At 41.2% G+C, this 16,942-nt stretch overlaps 1 protein-coding gene across 5 annotated transcripts in view; it reads right to left on the bottom strand.

The window, feature by feature from the left end:
* Window positions 1-495: 495 nt before the first annotated feature.
* SMAD1 (SMAD family member 1) overlaps window positions 496-16,942 on the bottom strand; it is a 50,600-nt gene continuing 34,153 nt past the window's right edge. For all 5 annotated transcript variants that reach the window (XM_069780223.1, XM_069780196.1, XM_069780213.1 and 2 more), the window contains exons 3-7: window positions 14,661-14,918; window positions 11,856-11,972; window positions 7,751-7,972; window positions 3,840-4,096; window positions 496-1,914 (exon numbers count right to left, since the gene is read on the bottom strand). In XM_069780223.1, the coding sequence (XP_069636324.1) occupies window positions 1,771-1,914; window positions 3,840-4,096; window positions 7,751-7,972; window positions 11,856-11,972; window positions 14,661-14,918 (998 nt within the window). In that variant the 3' untranslated portion in view covers window positions 496-1,770. The remainder of the gene's footprint in view (window positions 1,915-3,839; window positions 4,097-7,750; window positions 7,973-11,855; window positions 11,973-14,660; window positions 14,919-16,942) is intronic.

Below are 16,942 nucleotides of genomic sequence, written 5' to 3'. Positions count from 1 at the left end.
CCAGGCACAGGCACTGGACCTCCAATCAATCCCCAGTCTCTCAAACTCCATCATCCCAGCACCTAACAGACACTTTGCAGCTGCAAAGGGACAGTCCTTCCCTCACCTCTCCCCAGAGCAAAAGCAGAGGTGTGGGGAAAGGAGCATGGAGGCTCTTCACCACAAACATGGCAAGGAGCAGCAAGAACCTGCTGATGGTGCAACCTCAGCAAAATCTCTTCACATACAGATACTGTATGTTGAAATCTCACAGAAATTTAACTAAGTGACTAGGATAATTCAGTATTACTGCATCCATTCTAATCTTGCCTGGTTAGGAAATCTTTTTCTCTAGAGTACTCATTTATCTCATATACGGAAGTTTAGTAGGGTTACTAACCTGTACTAATCATAAATGTCTAAGCTCAGCGTATCTTCATTTCTAGTTGTTCCTCCTCCAAGACTGTATCTTTATCTGGTTTGTTAAGAGTCTACCAAGAAGTGGACAAGACAAAGTTTTAATCAAATGTAAGCAGTAACAACAGGTTTTATTCAAAACTTCCAGTAAAGAGGACCCACTAGTTTTGGAATAAAGGTACTTAAAGTACTACAGCTTACGTGAATATAAAAGATCAAAGAGAAGAAAATAAACAAAGCAGTAAAAAAAAATAAGAATTAAAAATATATATTTTTTTTTAAAAGTTTGAAATAGACCCACACAGGGATTTTGAAGTCCTCCAAACAATTAACAGTTACTAGGTTTGGCAAAACAAGATTCTCTTACAAAATTAAAAGCCTACTTCTGTTACATAAACTGTATAAAACTGCTCAATAGTTAAAGAGCACTCTGTACAATTTTGTCTTGAAATACATAGAGTTGCAGCCTTCAAACTGCAAGAATTAATCATTTTGTCCTCTTCATGGGTAAAAGAATTAACTAGCTGCGCAATTGTTTTTGGGGAAAACGAAGAGGCAAAAATAGTCAGAATTAACAAGATAAAGCCACTATAAAAATGAAATGCACAGCAAAACTCAGACCTCAGTTTAAACTAACAAGCTATGTTTACAATATATTCTACATTTCAGTTGTCGTTTTCCCTTCCCACTCCCACCTCCCCCCATTCAAATATTCCTAATTCCTTTATGGTCTAAATCTAATTAATTTCTAAACTTTCAAATACACCGTACATACATTTAGCAAAAAACATACCTAACATTCTTACAGCAGTATGGTCAGGACACAATTTCAAAGATTATTACACAGTTATTGAGATTAAACCTTTATGACTTTTTTTTTTTTCTTTTAAAGAGAACAGCAATCATCAACTTAGACAAATGGTTTTAAAATGTACTGTGGAAAGCCTGCAAAAAGCAGACTTCACCATCAGCTCTTAGCCTCGGAGGACACAGGGGGAAAAAAGCAAGCGCTGAACGTAAGGAAGAAAGAGAATCTCAGAATGCCAGCTACAGGAAGATACTTTGGGAACTCAGTTCGACAGATTATGGTTTTGGCTCGGTCGTCCCCGTTGCACTAAGCCCTGCAAATCAACTTTGCAATAGTACGTTACAATGTAAACTAAAATTCTTGATACCAACAGTATGTCAAAGGTTTGTTTGGTTTTGGGTTTTTTTCTGAATCCAACAGTTGGTCACAGAAGTCAAGTATTTTCATGGCTCTTATTCAGCTGTTGCCAGTTCGGGGGGCGGGGGGGGAAGTGTGTGTCTGACTCATACATCCTTCAAGTACATGCAAGGCTCAATTGTTTCCAAAATGCAGAAGCTTGGGACCTTTTAAGACACTGAAGAAATAGGATTATGAGGAGAGCCCATTTGAGTAAGTACTTTATCCAGCCACTGAAGGGGACCATGAAGATGTATCTCTATCCAGCATGGAGTGCTCGTTACATCTTGGCGATGATATTCAGCTCCCCAACCCTAGAACAAGAATCATAAGTGGGGAAAGAAAAAAAAAAAATCACCCTATTTTATAATATCAAATACATGAAAAGCATACTTCAATCATCTTTCTTACCAAAATACTCTAGCTTTCAACAGTCATTATCAGCGGGGTAGCATAATACCCTTCATGCACCAACTATTACCACACTTCAACAAACAAATCTGAAGTTAAAAAAAAAACCAAAACAACAAAAAAAAGAAATTTGGAGAAAGTGTCATTTTGAGATCTCTTATCTCTTGGAATGGAAGTCTTTAAATTCTTAAAGACATAACTTGAGGCAGTGAAAAATTTCCCCATACCTCACTGCCAGCTGCATGATGTCCCAATAAAACCTCTGAGGAGGGGGTTAATCAGGTCTTCTCTGCCAAGACCAAAAATAGAACAAATTGGGGGGGGGGGGGGGGGGGGAATGCTGCCAAACATATCCACAAATCAAAAAAACGAGGTCATAGACTGACATTATGGAAGTGGGGGTGGGGCATCTGCCTGACAAGAACCAAAGCATCATTTGCAGGATGGACACGATAAACCAAGCAATAAATCAGAAACATTCCTCTTTGGAGAAAGAGGGCATGGTCATTCCCCAGCAGGCTATTTCTCAAGTTAAGACAAAATAGGTTTTGTTTCAGTTTATATCCGATTCATTTACAGTAATTACCGAAGATATAAGCAGATATTTAAACAGCATTCAAAATCATTTTGTAAGTGAACCATTTAGGGGGCTGATTCGGAGACAAGACTAATACAGCCACAGGTACAGTTTGCTCTGCTCTATATTAACCCGTAATGAAGGGATTACAAAGCTCCCAACACAGGTGGCAGCAGCTCTAAACATTGTGCGGTGCAACATCTCATACACAGAAGGTCTTGTGCAACTGTTCAGGCAACACTGCCATACACCTCCATAGGATGCAAAGCTATAAACAACCTATTCCATTTTAGCAAATCCTGTCCTAACACATCTGAAAGTTTCTATCCTATCAAGAAAAGCACTTCAGCATATTACCATCCTCATTTAACTACTTTCACATATGTGACCAGTCCTTTTATATCAGTACCTACGTTGACACTCACAGCCACATCACAAATCTTGACCTTGCATGCCCCCCTAGAATAGAAAGGTATGTATATTATTCTAAATAATTACTGCAGCTTCTAATTTGGGTCAATTTGCTGGTCAAGACAGATTTAGAGGATTATGCTATCTACACTCCCACAACCGCTCTAATGACTTACACTGCAGTCCCAGCTCAACTCTCCAAAAATACCACCCAGGAACAGGAGCATGAGGTTCAGCTGGGCCTCTGAGAGACCAGGAGATGGCATGGACTGTAACAATGGGCAAAAAAAAGGGGCAAAAGCTGATGCTACATAATGAATTGGTGGCTTTTCCACTTTTAGTCTAAGTAATTCATGACTCAATTCTTTTCAAAACTTGTACTGTATCTTGCCATATCCCACAAAATTAAGACGACAAGCCCCATAATTCCAGAGTAATTATGCAAATAATTCTACATACACACAGACTATCTATACACATATTAAATACCAGAATTCAACTGAAACACTAAAAAATTACAGGAAGCAATTCAATGAAATTAGAATAGTTAACAGACATGATAGAAATGCTTCACAAGTGACTACAGACTTATGTGAAGAAACACCTTCTGCAAGCCACCTCAAGCTTTCAAATTATGTGCGTCAGATGGGGTTTTTTTCCACAAAGACATTTTAGTTTCATTAAGATCTGTCTTACACTTAACGAACATTATTCCATACTTAAAACTCAACAGCTATTAACAGGCTGATGGAGGGAGGCAGTGGACCATTCAAAATCACCACATTATTTTATAAGCAAAATAAATTATTTTTTCTTAATCTCAAGCAAATTTTCACATACCTTTACAAAACTCATACGGAGAGTGCACATCTTAGTAAGCTCATATACTGTCTCAAAGCCATGGTTCACTGACTGAGCCAAAAGCTGAGCAAACTCCTGATTATTGAAAATCTTCAAACTGCAGCCACTGGGGATTTTGCAGACCGTAGTGGGATGGAACCCATGATGGTAGTTGCAGTTCCGACTTTGCACAAAAATACTGCTGTCACTAAGACATTCAGCATACACTTCCCCACCAACGTAATAGAGATGAACGCCTGGGAGGAGAAGGTTGACATAAGGAGGTTAGATGAATTCACACTGTGTGATCTATTTTTCATGCTCTGTCTTCACAGAAATAGGTTTCTATTTAAAGAGATAAACATTAACTGCGTATCAGACCATCACCTGTCTGTCTTCAAACTTGATTTTTACTCTTCTGTTTCATCAGCAGGTGATTTGAAAGGAGGGTGTGTATGTATGGATATATAACAGAAACTGGCAATTCCTGCAGTTTAACGTGTTGTATATTCAACAACAATAAACTAGAAAGCACTGCAGTAGTTTTGATGCAGTACATTGGATGGCTTGACCACTTGAACTTTTTCTCATTATATTTATGTAAAACAATAATCGGGAATGCAAGATGAGAGAGCAGAAACCTACTGCATAATTTGTAGATACTAAAGCAGCCCCAAGCTGGGTTCTCTGGAAAAGTCCTGAATGCTATTTTGGGAAGCATGAGTTTTTTCAGCTCGCTTTAATTCCAGAAAGCTGGGAAAAGAAAATGGCCCTTGTGTTTCTCAGATATATCTGTCAAATGAGGCTACACAACAATTTTATAGTCCTTTTCACTTCTGCTGCCTCCTCCCTCACCTGCCACTGATGGAAGCAGCCCCGGAAGAGCAGAATATACCACCCTTAATCCAGGAGGAAATAGTTAGTGACCTGCTACACCATGTGGACACTCACGAATCTATGGGACCAGATGGGATCCATCCAAGAGTACTAAGGGAACTGGCAGAGGTGCTTGCCAAGCCACTCTCCATCATCTATCAGTGATCCTGGTCAATGGGGGAGGTCCCAGAGGACTGTAGGCTTGCCAATGTGATGTCCCCTTACAAGAAGGGTCAGAGGGAGGATCTGGGGAACTACGGGCCTGTCAGCCTGACCTAAGTACCAGGGAAGGTTATGGAACAGTTTATCTTGAGAGCACTCACATGGCAATTCCGGGACAAGCAGGGGATCGGGCCCAGTCAGCATGGGTTTACGAAAGGCAGGTCCTGCTTGACCAACCTGATCTCCTTCTATGACCAGGTGACCCACCTAGTGGATGAGGGAAAGGCTGTGGATGTTATCCACCTTGACTTCAGCAAGGCCTTTGACACTGTCTCTCATGGCATACTCCTTGAGAAGCTGGCATCTCATGGCTTGGACAAGTGTACTCTTCGCTGGGTAAAAAACTGGCTGAATGGACGAGCCCAGAGGGTTGTGGTGAATGGGGTGAAATCCAGTTGGCGGTGCATCACTAGTGGTGTTCCCCAGGGCTCGGTGTTGGGCCCCGTTCTGTTTAATATCTTTATCAATGATTTGGATGAGGGGATTGAGTGCACCCTCAGCAAGTCTGCAGATGACACCAAATTGGGAGGCAGGGTCGATCTGCTTGAGGGTAGGAAGGCTCTACAGAGGACAGGCTGGATCAATGGGCTGAGGCCAACTGTATGAGGTTCAACAAGGCCAACTGCTGGGTCCTGCACTTGGGTCACAGTAACCCCATGCAGCGCTACAGGCTTGGGGAAGAGCGGCTGGAAAGCTGCCCGGCAGAGAAAGACCTGGGGGTGCTGGTGGACAGCCGGCTGAATACGAGCCAGCAGTGTGCCCAGGTGGCCAAGAAGGCCAATCGCATCCTGGCCTGTATCAGAAATAGTGTGGCCAGCAGGAGCAGGGAGGTGATCGTCCCCCTGTATTCGGCACTGGTGAGGCTGCTCCTCGAGTACTGTGTTCAGTTTTGGGCCCCTCACTACAGGAAAGACATTGAGGTGCTGGAACCTGTCCAGAGAAGGGCAACCAAGTTGGTGAGGGGCCTGGAGCACAAGTCTTATGAGGAGCGGCTGAGGGAGCTGGCACTGTTTGGTCTGGAGAAAAGGAGGCTGAGGGGAGACCTTATCACTCTCTACAACTACCTGAAAGGGGGCTGTAGTGAGGTGGGTGCTGGTCTCTTCTGCCAGGTGGCTGGTGATAGGATGAGAGGAAATGGCCTCAAGTTGTGGCAAGGGAGATTTAGGTTGGATATTAGGAAAAATTTCTTTACTTCAGACATTGGAATAGGCTGCCCAGGGAAGCAGTTGAGTCACCATCCCTGGAGGTATTAAAAAAGTGCGTAGACAAGGCACTCGAGAACATGGTTTAGTGGGCATGGATGATGGCTGGACTCAATGATCTTGAAGGTCTTTTCCAACCTAAACGATTCTATGATTCTATGATATACAGGGAACCTTTGTGGAGATTTGCTGTCAGTAGGACTCAATTCCAAAGGCTTTGAGAAAGCAAGAAAATTTGCCTTTTGTGTTTAAAAATGATTATTTGCTGTTTAAACCTTTCACTTCCCACAATGTCATGAGTCAGAGAAGCAAACATGCAGAATTTAAAAACTAAACTGAAGTCCAGTCAGAAAGCCTTGACTGTGCTCTGTCTTTTAAGATTTTGCCGCTGACTATGCGTGTACCTGTATGGGTACATATACACTCCCACCTGATCTGCAAAAACATTTATGGCTATGTCTTCAAGTTTGGGATTTACACCTCCTTCCTCAAAGACTAACAGTTCTAAATCAATGATCAGTTGTACACATTTACTTATTCAACAGCATCCTTGTCTCTTCCACACGCTGCTTCAGTACACACACAGTTAAGTGCTTCAGCAGAACTCTGCTTGCAGCTGGGTTACTTTTAACAGGAATATGAATGAGGTGTTAAATAAATATCCTGATACTTGGTAAGATGGATGGGGAGGAAAAGAAGGATGAAGTATTAGGACTTGAGTGGCACAGCACAGGTGTGGTGTACTGCTGAGAGCAGCACAAGTCCTCATGTAGAGAAAAGCTCTCCAGACTGAGGGCTCAACTTGAAGACCTGACAGTTCTCTTCAGTTTCAATTCTTTCCTCCTCTAAGGAGGAAGAAGATACTTCATTAATTGGCACTTACAACATACACCCCACTGCTTGGGCATGCTGAACCCTCAACTGCCTCAGAAAATTTAAGAGTTTACTAATAATGTAAACACCTAAAAAATGCATCTGGCAGGAATGCCCCATTTGCAGGCGGCAATGTCAGTTTTGCCAGTCATTTGCATTATAGGCGAGTTCTCAGAAAAGAGGACGGTATTAAGTCACACGTAAAACAGAAGATATTCTCTTTTGCAGGACACTGTCACAGCCATAGAAGCACAAAATTTCCACTGAAAGAATCACCAGCCTATGAAAAATGCATTTGGAAAAACTGTTTTATCAGGCTGTCTCTCTAAATACATGTTAGGATAGCTAATTTATGTTGGAACTAAGGCTAGCTAAAAATTGGGTGCCAAGAACTATAATTTGCATTTCCATATACACCAATGACCAATACAAATCAAGACATTTCATTAGACAAACCGCCTTAAGCTCTCATTCTAATTAAGATTATGATAGCCTTCAGGCAATTAAAAATTGATTAAGGGTAAAAGCTTCCTGTAATTACACACCAGGTAAGAACAATACTTTGCTTATAAGACTTGGCCAGAGAATTATGTATTTACCAACACAAGCACTTATCCCATGTATTTGGGAAGACCAGCCTGCTCTTGAGGCAAGTGGCCCAGGTTGCCACATCTAGGGGAAAACGTGCCCTGCCTCCCCCAAACCCAAAAAACGGATGCAAAGATCCATGCAACTCACCTTTACCAATATGCCGCCTAGTGTTCTCAATGGTGGAGTTGCGGTTAACGTTCGAGAGTAGCCCCAGGCAAAATCTGTTCTTGTTGTTTGAAGGATCAGTGAAGCCATCAACGAGGACGCTGGTGGAAGAAGCGTGGAACGCCTCCCCAACTCGATTATTCAGCTCATAGTAGACAATGGAGCACCAATGCTTCGGCTCTTCATAAGCAACTGCCTGAACATCTGTAAAGCAACAATGGAAACATTACAATCTAACATTGCTGGAATACAGGCTCAAGACGTGAAGATTCATAAACCTGCAGATTTTGGCAGAAGGTCACTGAAAGATGAGCCAGATAAGCAACTGCAGCTAAATGAAGGCTCTTCTACCTTCAGTTATGTTTGAACTCTTCATAGCCACAGACATACAATGGAATAATTTCACCTCACCTCTACTTGCACAAGACTCACAAGAGACAAAGGTTGGCACTAGACATCAACAGAAAAGTGCAGGAAGCTCCTGGGCACGTATCAAGCAGCACCCCAATATCCCTGCCGCGTTTTCTACAACACAACGGCGTGGGCCCAGACAACAGAGAAATGCTACAATTATACAGCTCAGCTTTCTTTCCAATTTAGTAAATGAACTTTTACTTCAGTTCATTTTATTCAGCTCACATTACGAATCACCTCTGTGCTTATTGCAAAGTTTTACAGTGACAGGAAGAAACAGCAACACACAATTGCACAAGAGACCATTTGTAACTTTGGGTAGCAAGAAGTTTAGCAAGTTAGCTTAAATATACAGTCAGAAGATCAATCTTTCAGCATTCGGGGTGTGCACAAGTATTCCTCCCGGGCTCTTGGGGGAATGGTAGGAGATTTAAAAAACTAAGAGAGATTGATATTTGTCTGCAGAACATGCGTGAAGCCCATCTTCAATATGATTAGATATTGCTTGGGATCGGAAGCTGAACAAGGGCATAACACACAGGAGCCGAACAATTACACTGCGCTGAAGAGCAGATGAAATGGAGGAAGATATTATTTAATGAGAACCTTTTATTCACCAAGTGCTACCAAATGGAAAATCTGCAACTGTTCATCACCAAAAGAATTACTTGTTGAGTAATAGCAAGGATTTCTCAGAAGGTGGTTTTCCAGACTCTGGTAACAAGAAGCTCCTCCTCAGCAGGCTCCTCACTGAAGCTGGGAATCGTGCAGAATGCCGACAGGAATCCTGGTTCACAACTTCTACCCATCAAGCTCTAGAAACACATTGAGGTCTTGAGGTAACACTTGTGCCTGTGCACAGGGAACAATTTCTCCAGATGATACCGAAGGTCTTTATCAAAAAGAGTTTCCCAGTGGGTGTCCAACAGCAGCATGGGCTTCTTCAGGTATCTCCACCCAGCGTGCACTCTTTCAAGTGCCAAACACAGCTACAAATTATTAAACTGCCTCCAAATAAAAGGAGACTAGCGAAGGGATGTGGTTGCTTTACGTGGTTTCTTTTAAATGAAGGAGACTATTTCACTGCTAAGCCTAGCACAGTTGGACTTGCTGCTAAGATACCAACTTTGCAGATTAAAGCTCCAACTACAGGCCAAAGTGCTAAAATGAAAATCAGACTGGTACTATGGGAAAACCTGTTTCTCTGGCCAGAGGTTTCCTTCTCCCAGCCCCAAATCTTCACTGAAATCAGCCAGCTAAGACCAGTGTTCCTATTTTCCTCCGTTCACAGATCATACCATTATGAGTTTTCTGACACATGCAAAACAAAAACCAAAACACCCTCCCACAAACCAGCAGCAAATAGAAGATAAAAAAGGTGGCAAATAACCAAAAGCAGGATAACATATCCTACATCACTGTGCAAAACTTATGAGCACAGTGTCTACTGATGACCAATAACTTGCTTAAAACACTGGTAACAAGGAGCTGATCTTTCCTGATACCCTAGCATTTTCTATCCTCTCACATCACTGTAAAAAAACAAAAACAAAAAACCCCCACCCAAACAATAAAATATAATAAAAATCAGTCATTAATTATTAGTAAGAGGTTACTACACTTTTAATTCCCATGAAGATGCCAGCAATTATCAAAGCTGCAGCTTTGCCCCAGTTCTCAAAGTCAGGAAGAAATCTTGCCAGCTGGCCATTCTTACAGAATGAATCATATCTCTCTCACACAGATTTCATACTAACTTCCTTACATTTGCTTTAAATCATGCAGAGCAGGTGCGTTTAGTCTCTCTATTCCCAGCATGGGCCAACAATGGAAATTACCCAACTTCATTGACAGGATGCAGCTTGTTAAATCAAATCTCTTAAGACTAACAAATCACCATGAAGAACACGCTTCTAAGAAGTTTGCAACAAAAATGCTGCAGTAAGTTCACAGCAAAAACTCTTCTTTTACAACCTGCAGCAGATTTTCTTTTTTAAGTAGTGCAATTAGAGCATACATATATGAATAATAAACATGTAAAGGCACACAGAAGTAAGGTTTGCTTGGTTTTTTTTTAAATGAAGGGACAGAGGAGAAAATCCATTGTCCTAAACTACTAGGAGGGAAAAATACTAATAAACAATTTTTATTTTTAAGTGGTTGAATGTTAAAAGCAAGAATAAAAATGTAAACCCTTTTCTCTTTATCAACTCTCATGTAATAGAGGAATTCTACAGTACTCATGAATTTTGTGAGAGGGACAAACATGAAAAGGTCTGCAATTAGGCATAAACATTGATAAATGTACTTTGGGCCAGCAAGGACTATACATACACACAGAGTGTACTGGGTCAGCGAAAAGTGGAAATGCTACAGATAAGGTTTATCACATGCAAAACTCATTCCACACAGAGAGTAAACAGGTTAGCACAAAAGCTATCCAAATTGTTCTAAGAGGGCAAATATACTTCCTGAAAGTAGACATTAAGCTTAGCAACAAGTTAAAAAAAAATAAAATCAAACAACAGTTAAATTGTTCATATGCTTGTGATCTTGATAATCATTCTGGCACAGCATCCAGCTTGCTGCTCTTTCTTGGCATGGGCCACAACTGTGTAAGCTTATGTGTTCTCTAAAGGGGCTATTTCTCACAATGTGATGAATGCACTAAATCCTTTACTCAGCAGTCACAGCTGGCTGCAAAGGCTTTAAAAAGCAATGTGTAAAAAGATGTTTGCGTCATAGTACATAAAGCAATAGGGTTGGTTTTTTTTAATACAGATTTTAAAGTTTGTAGCAGTGCCACACCTCAGGCAGACAGGTCTGAAATCTGAACGAAGTGCTGTCACTGCATAACTCAAAGATGGAAAAAAAAATGGGGAGAGAGGTTGGAACACCACAAAATACAAAAAACCTCAAAACACCCTTATGACCAGGAGAAGGGTAAATTATTAAAAGCAGAGCATACTCTTTAAGGACTGAAGTTTAGAATTCAGGACAAAAACATAATAAGAAAAAACAGTTCTATGAGATGTACTGTCTCAGAGGAAAAAATACAGATATTCCAGTTACCCATGTAAAATGTCTCTGGGCATTTACATAACTGACAGTATTTGCATCCACCCTCTGATCAAGTCTTTGCTTGGAGAGCTATTCTTGACCATATCTACTGTCATCCACAATTCAGTAGGCTTTATATAGCATTAACTGCATCGTTCCAATAAATCAATGTAATCATAAGAGAGAAAGACATTCCTTTCCTTGCACACGTGTAATTTCAGCATCGCACACGGAAATGCGTAGCATCATAGGAATTCTTTCTGTTTGGTGATTAGTGGAAGTTCCAGATACAAAACATAACATGACTGGCCATCGAGCTGGTTGGGAGTAAGAAAGTACTAAACCCCATACACTTTACATTTTTCCAAGAGTCACACGACAGCTTCTTGTCCTGAATAAATATTTACATTTACAATTTTTTATCTCCAGATTTACTATTTCATCCCTTACAACAACAGAAAAAAATTACACCGCTTGGTTTTTTTCTTTTCTACAGCTAAAAATCTCCATAAACAACATACATCCAAAATTGAAACTCAACTATTAAAATTAAGTTCTGAAAGTTCTTTACTCTTAAAAAGCAAAGCAGAAGACAAGAAGGAAGCGTTTTTACCTCCTCTGTGTATGTCAGGAGGAATTGTGGGTGCCATCATGTTGGTATCCATTGGCTGGGAGGTATCATGTGTCATCTGATCTTCCGGAGGCAGGTAAGCAGGAGGGGGAGTATCGGCTAAATATAGAAAAGGCAGAGATACATGAGTCGTCTCCTCTGTTTAATATACATACCCACATAAACAGTTTTAGTCTGGAAATGATTCCAGCCTGACTCAGCTATAGACTTCCACCCACCAGAACTCTGAGAAAGCAATCATGGACCTTGAATCAGGAAAGCAAAGAATTAGTGTGCATATTAAGCACAACTGCAATAAAAACAAGCCACAAGCCAAAAAGAAAGCTCAGCTATGTTTCCAGCCCACATTTTTTGCAGGTTGAAAGTGCCATATAGACAATAAGGCACAAAGAGGTCTCAGGACCAGGCCAGAAGTAGATATCGCATACGGTAAATGTGAACAGAAGTTGGAGCAGAAAACTTCCAGTTTGAACCTTCCTGTTTCCAATGTGATTCTATCAGCAAAGTAAGCAAACTTCCCAGATATATCCAGGACCTTACTATTGTCATTGTGAAGTATTAGCTCTGTTTCCCCAGATTGGGAACAGTAGAAAGCGTTCAGGAACCCAACCTGCACAGAAGTAGCTGCCTGGGTCTGGAATTTATCTGTCAGTGTCTCCTACTGGTACTGCTCCGTTCAGGACTGTATCACTAGCATAAAACTAGCCTGTGCACAATGACCGTATTCACTAACACACTCCTTTCAGCCCTGTTTGAAGCATCCCAGCCAGGTACTCACATTGCCCTTCAGCTGCCTATTTCACTTCTGGGAAAGCTTCCCAAATGGCTTCTTAGAAGCTGCAGGAAATTGCCAATGTCACCATTTCCCAATACACCAGAGGACACCCTCCTTCAAATCAACTGCACAGAGGTACATGCAAAAGAGAGAAACCCTTGCCTGATCCCTGCAAGCTTTCCTGCAAAAGATGAGATTAGATTACCACTGTACTATCTCTAGTGAACACGGCTGCTGCTCATCCCACATTTACTTCCATTACTGAGAGCATGGAAGTAAATAATCACAGGGGCCTCCAAAACCCTGAAAACCAAATTAGCATCAACAAAAGGCAGGAGAATCATACCACTGTTTTGTATGTTTTGTTTCTTTGTGGGGTGGTTTTGGTTTTGGGAGGGTTTTTTTTGGTTTGGTTTGGTTTTTTTAAGAAAACACATGCTAATGTAATCTATTAACTGCCTACTGTTCAGGTTTTACATCTAATGCTGGCAGGTACCTTGATAATTCCCTTACTTGGATACCATCAGTTGGGCAAGAGAGCAGCAGAGAAAGACAGAGGTGACAACAGGAATGCATTAAAAGCTTAACAGTCTCCACCGGAGTTCAAGTCTTGTGTTTTACTAAGCCTTAAATGTTTGTATGTGTGCAAACATGACGCTAGTGATGCACAGGTAGGAAAACAAGATTGTAAGGCCACAGGCAATGAATTAGCCAGTACCTAGAAAGCTTTCAAGACCTCTGGATAACTGTTGTTTGGTTTTTTTTTAAATTTCCAAAAGTCAGCCTCTTTCCCTAGTAGTCGAGACAGGCAACTGTCCACAGCTAAGCGTCAAGGACATTCGTATCTTGACCTCCCCTCTAATTCAATTTTTTCACTGCAGCTGCTGACTTGTCTTTATGGGCAGGCAGACAGAACAGACGCTCAAAGATCAAATGAACTTCCACAAGCCAGCGCTCAGGAAGACCTTGTTACAGAAGCCTTTATCTCTGCTGGAAGAGCCCCAACCACACTAATCATATTTAGAGGGGGAAAAAAAAAAAGAAAAAAAAAAAAAGACAGACAGCTGGTTTTGTGGCAACTTTTTACATTTTTTAGAAAAGCCAATACAAACTCTCCTTCCCTCCTGCCTCTACGAATTCAGTAGTCTTTACTCACAAGAGAAAAATTTACAGAGAAACAACTATCAGCAGCAGAAATCTATGGATGTTAATTTCATGTAATAGAAAACAGATTTTTCACAAGTCTGCCGTTTTGTTTACACATGCCCTCCCTCAGCCCCCAAAGAAAACATGCAAACAGAACATCAGTAAGCATTTGTATGGACTCCTTCTCCCAGCATTTAGATCAAAAAATCTGTCACAGACTGCTTCTGCAGTATTTTTATCCATCTGTATGGAAAGACCAAAAAAAGACAGCTTCACAGAATTTTCTATGGACATCAGTCAACAAAGAATGGTTCTTACTTCTTTGACTTCAGGAAGCAAAACAGCGCAAGGATTTCTTTTCAGGCCCTTAAGGGATTGTTTTTCAGTTGAAGTATATTTGTTTCTTGAAATTACATCATTATGTGAAGAAAATTTATCAAGTAGCAATAGCATGATCCCCTTGTGAAACATCCTCCTTCTGCAGAACTAAAGCCTTGTGCTGAATTTATGATGATCTCTTTCCTAAGCAAGGATGATCTGTAGCCTTACACTTCTTGTGCATTAAACACTATGCTTTGTGGGCTAAACCATTGAACTAATCCCCAAACCATTTTGAATCCCTCCCTCTGCCCCAGAAGAGTTTTACTGTAATGTGTTAACTGTGTTTGAAAGAGGGACAATTATTAAAACCCTCAATATTATTACTAGACAAAGAGACTACATAGTCTTTATTACTTTGTATCTCTCGGCTTACTATCGAACACAAGTGTTGGCTCATAATTTAGTATTATTAAGCAAAAAAATCATTATACCAGTGATGTTCATCCACCTTCTCCCTTCTGAAGGGGAAATGAAGTTGACTGTACCTGGCATCTGGAAAGGACTTCCCGGGTCTGAGCTGGCTGGAGAATGCGGGTAGGTGCTACTGCTGCTTCCAGGCGAGTTTGGATAGCTGCTGTTAGGTGAGTGGGGGAACGGGTGACTATTGGGTTGCTGAAAAGAGTCCGGGAAAGTAGCATTGTGCGGCATGTGGGGCTCATTTTGTCCCAGGTTGCGGAATTGGGCCAAGAGGCTGTGCTGAGGATTGTACTCACTGTGCCTTGGAACCAGCACCGGAGGAAGGACTGGAAAGGGAGAAAGAGGGAAAAGCCACAGCATTAGAGACTCTGTTCTGAAGGACTAGGCTATACAGGGATAAAAAACCAACACAACACATTCTTCCTCCCCTAGGGCATATTCACATCTGTCTTAAAAACAAGGTAGTCAAATCTAGGAGCACATGTCTAAGCAAGAACTCTTTTCCTTATATCCGGTTACTGCATAGCTTGAATTCATAGCGATCGTGCTAGCTACCTGGTTTGCCAGATGGGAGCTTGTTTTCACAGAGGGCCAGTGGAGAAGAGCCAAGAACAAACCGCAATTCTGCATTTTAGTTTTATTCGCACAAAGAAATGCTGGGAAGTAAATGCATTACAATGCTGACGTGCAGTTCATTTTGCTGTACTTGTGATCCTGCTAATCACGTAATGGCCTGTAACCCAAAACCTTGCTAATAAGGACAGATATTTTTTCTGAAGACAATACTAATAGGCCTTGAACTCAGTCTGGTCCCAACAGCTGTAATTTTATTTTTAACCTGGACTATGTTCTTACAAGTTAGTATTAAAACAGTTATTAACTCTTCAAGTCAGTTTACAAAATGTGCAATTTAAACAAAATTATGTAGTTCAAAAAAACCAACTGACAGCAATTGAGCTTCAACTATATGCTACTGTAGGATCAGAGAAACACACATCAGAAACTGCTAGTCTCACCACACTCCCAAGGCCTCCTCACCAGCGGGGAAACAAAGGTCTCTTTTTAACTGGGAATATGAACATGATACCAGATACACTAAGATAAAAGAATCAGCTCTTTTTCCAGTGGCTCAGCTTCTATCTTTGAACACCTCACAGCAAAGTCCAAGCTACTCAAAAGATTAAAAGCTAGTCTTGTTATAGATTGAGATTCTTGGGTGATGGGGAAAGAGGAGAGGCAAGGGCAGGGAAAGGGAGATGCATGCACGAAGAAGTGGAAGTGAAATAAAGAAGTTATTCCTCTCCACATCCGCCACCCTTCAGCACTTCCATTTCCCAGCTCCATGGCTGAACAGGACTGGAAGATACCCCCCAGGATAGCCTGCCTTCAGGGGAGGGTGATGAAAAAACACAAAAACCAGCGAAAGCAAGTCAGGCTACCATCCCCTCTCCCCGAGACACCTGCCCAGCATACAGAAGAGGAATAGGAGTATGTATACATGACAAGCCTATACAGACATAACTATCAGATTAAGAAAGGTGTTTCGGAGACAGCTGCTTCACTGAAAGGCTGAATTACAAATTAATTGCAAAAACACCAAAACATCTTGCCAAGACAAACAGGTTCTTCCAAGACACCAGGGCATCTTTACTCTTCCAGCACTCTGCTTATACAGAGGCATTCAGATACTTATGTGAGTGTCCTGAAGTCCAAGAGCACCAGGACACCGCTTGATGCACAGACCAGGCTGGAGGTCTAGGTCCATGTTTAAAACAGATACAAAAGGATGCCACTCACAAAACTCACTCACTAGTCCTAAAGCAAGTCACAGATTAACTGGAAAAAGAAAAAAAGGAAAAAAAAAAAAAAAAAAGCAGCAGGTTTCCCTTGGCATATGCCTAAGAGAAATTAAGCCACCAGATTTTTGCCTGCTAGTGGCATTAATGCATGGAAAGCTTGATCCCAGAAATCTTCACTGAACATACACTGAACACTGCCCCCTGCCCCTACCGAAATTAAGGCTGCCCTAAAAATTGAATCTGATGTCTCAGTTTCTTAAAGCAGCTTCACTGAGATTCCAACAGATCTCAAATATTTGAGGCAGATGTCACCCTAAGTAGATTTGTTCAGATGTGAAAATTGTAACCAACTCCACTTACAAGAAATATACGAAGTTCCTAATTATGGCATTTTCTGAAACGAAACACATCAACCTGCCATTCTATAGAAGTTCTCAACTGCAAAACACTCCAGGAGAAGCTGCAACTCCCTCAGCTATGCAGACTGGTTGCATTAGAGGTAAGGGACTTTCTCACACATCACTGGAAAAAGCCATTAAAAAACCCAAAGA

Source organism: Haliaeetus albicilla, chromosome 1 (assembly GCF_947461875.1).
Source record: "Haliaeetus albicilla chromosome 1, bHalAlb1.1, whole genome shotgun sequence".
Taxonomy (NCBI): Eukaryota; Metazoa; Chordata; class Aves; order Accipitriformes; family Accipitridae; genus Haliaeetus; species Haliaeetus albicilla.
The sequence above is the reverse complement of the archived record's forward strand: the minus strand, read 5'-3'. Positions and strand labels throughout refer to the sequence as shown.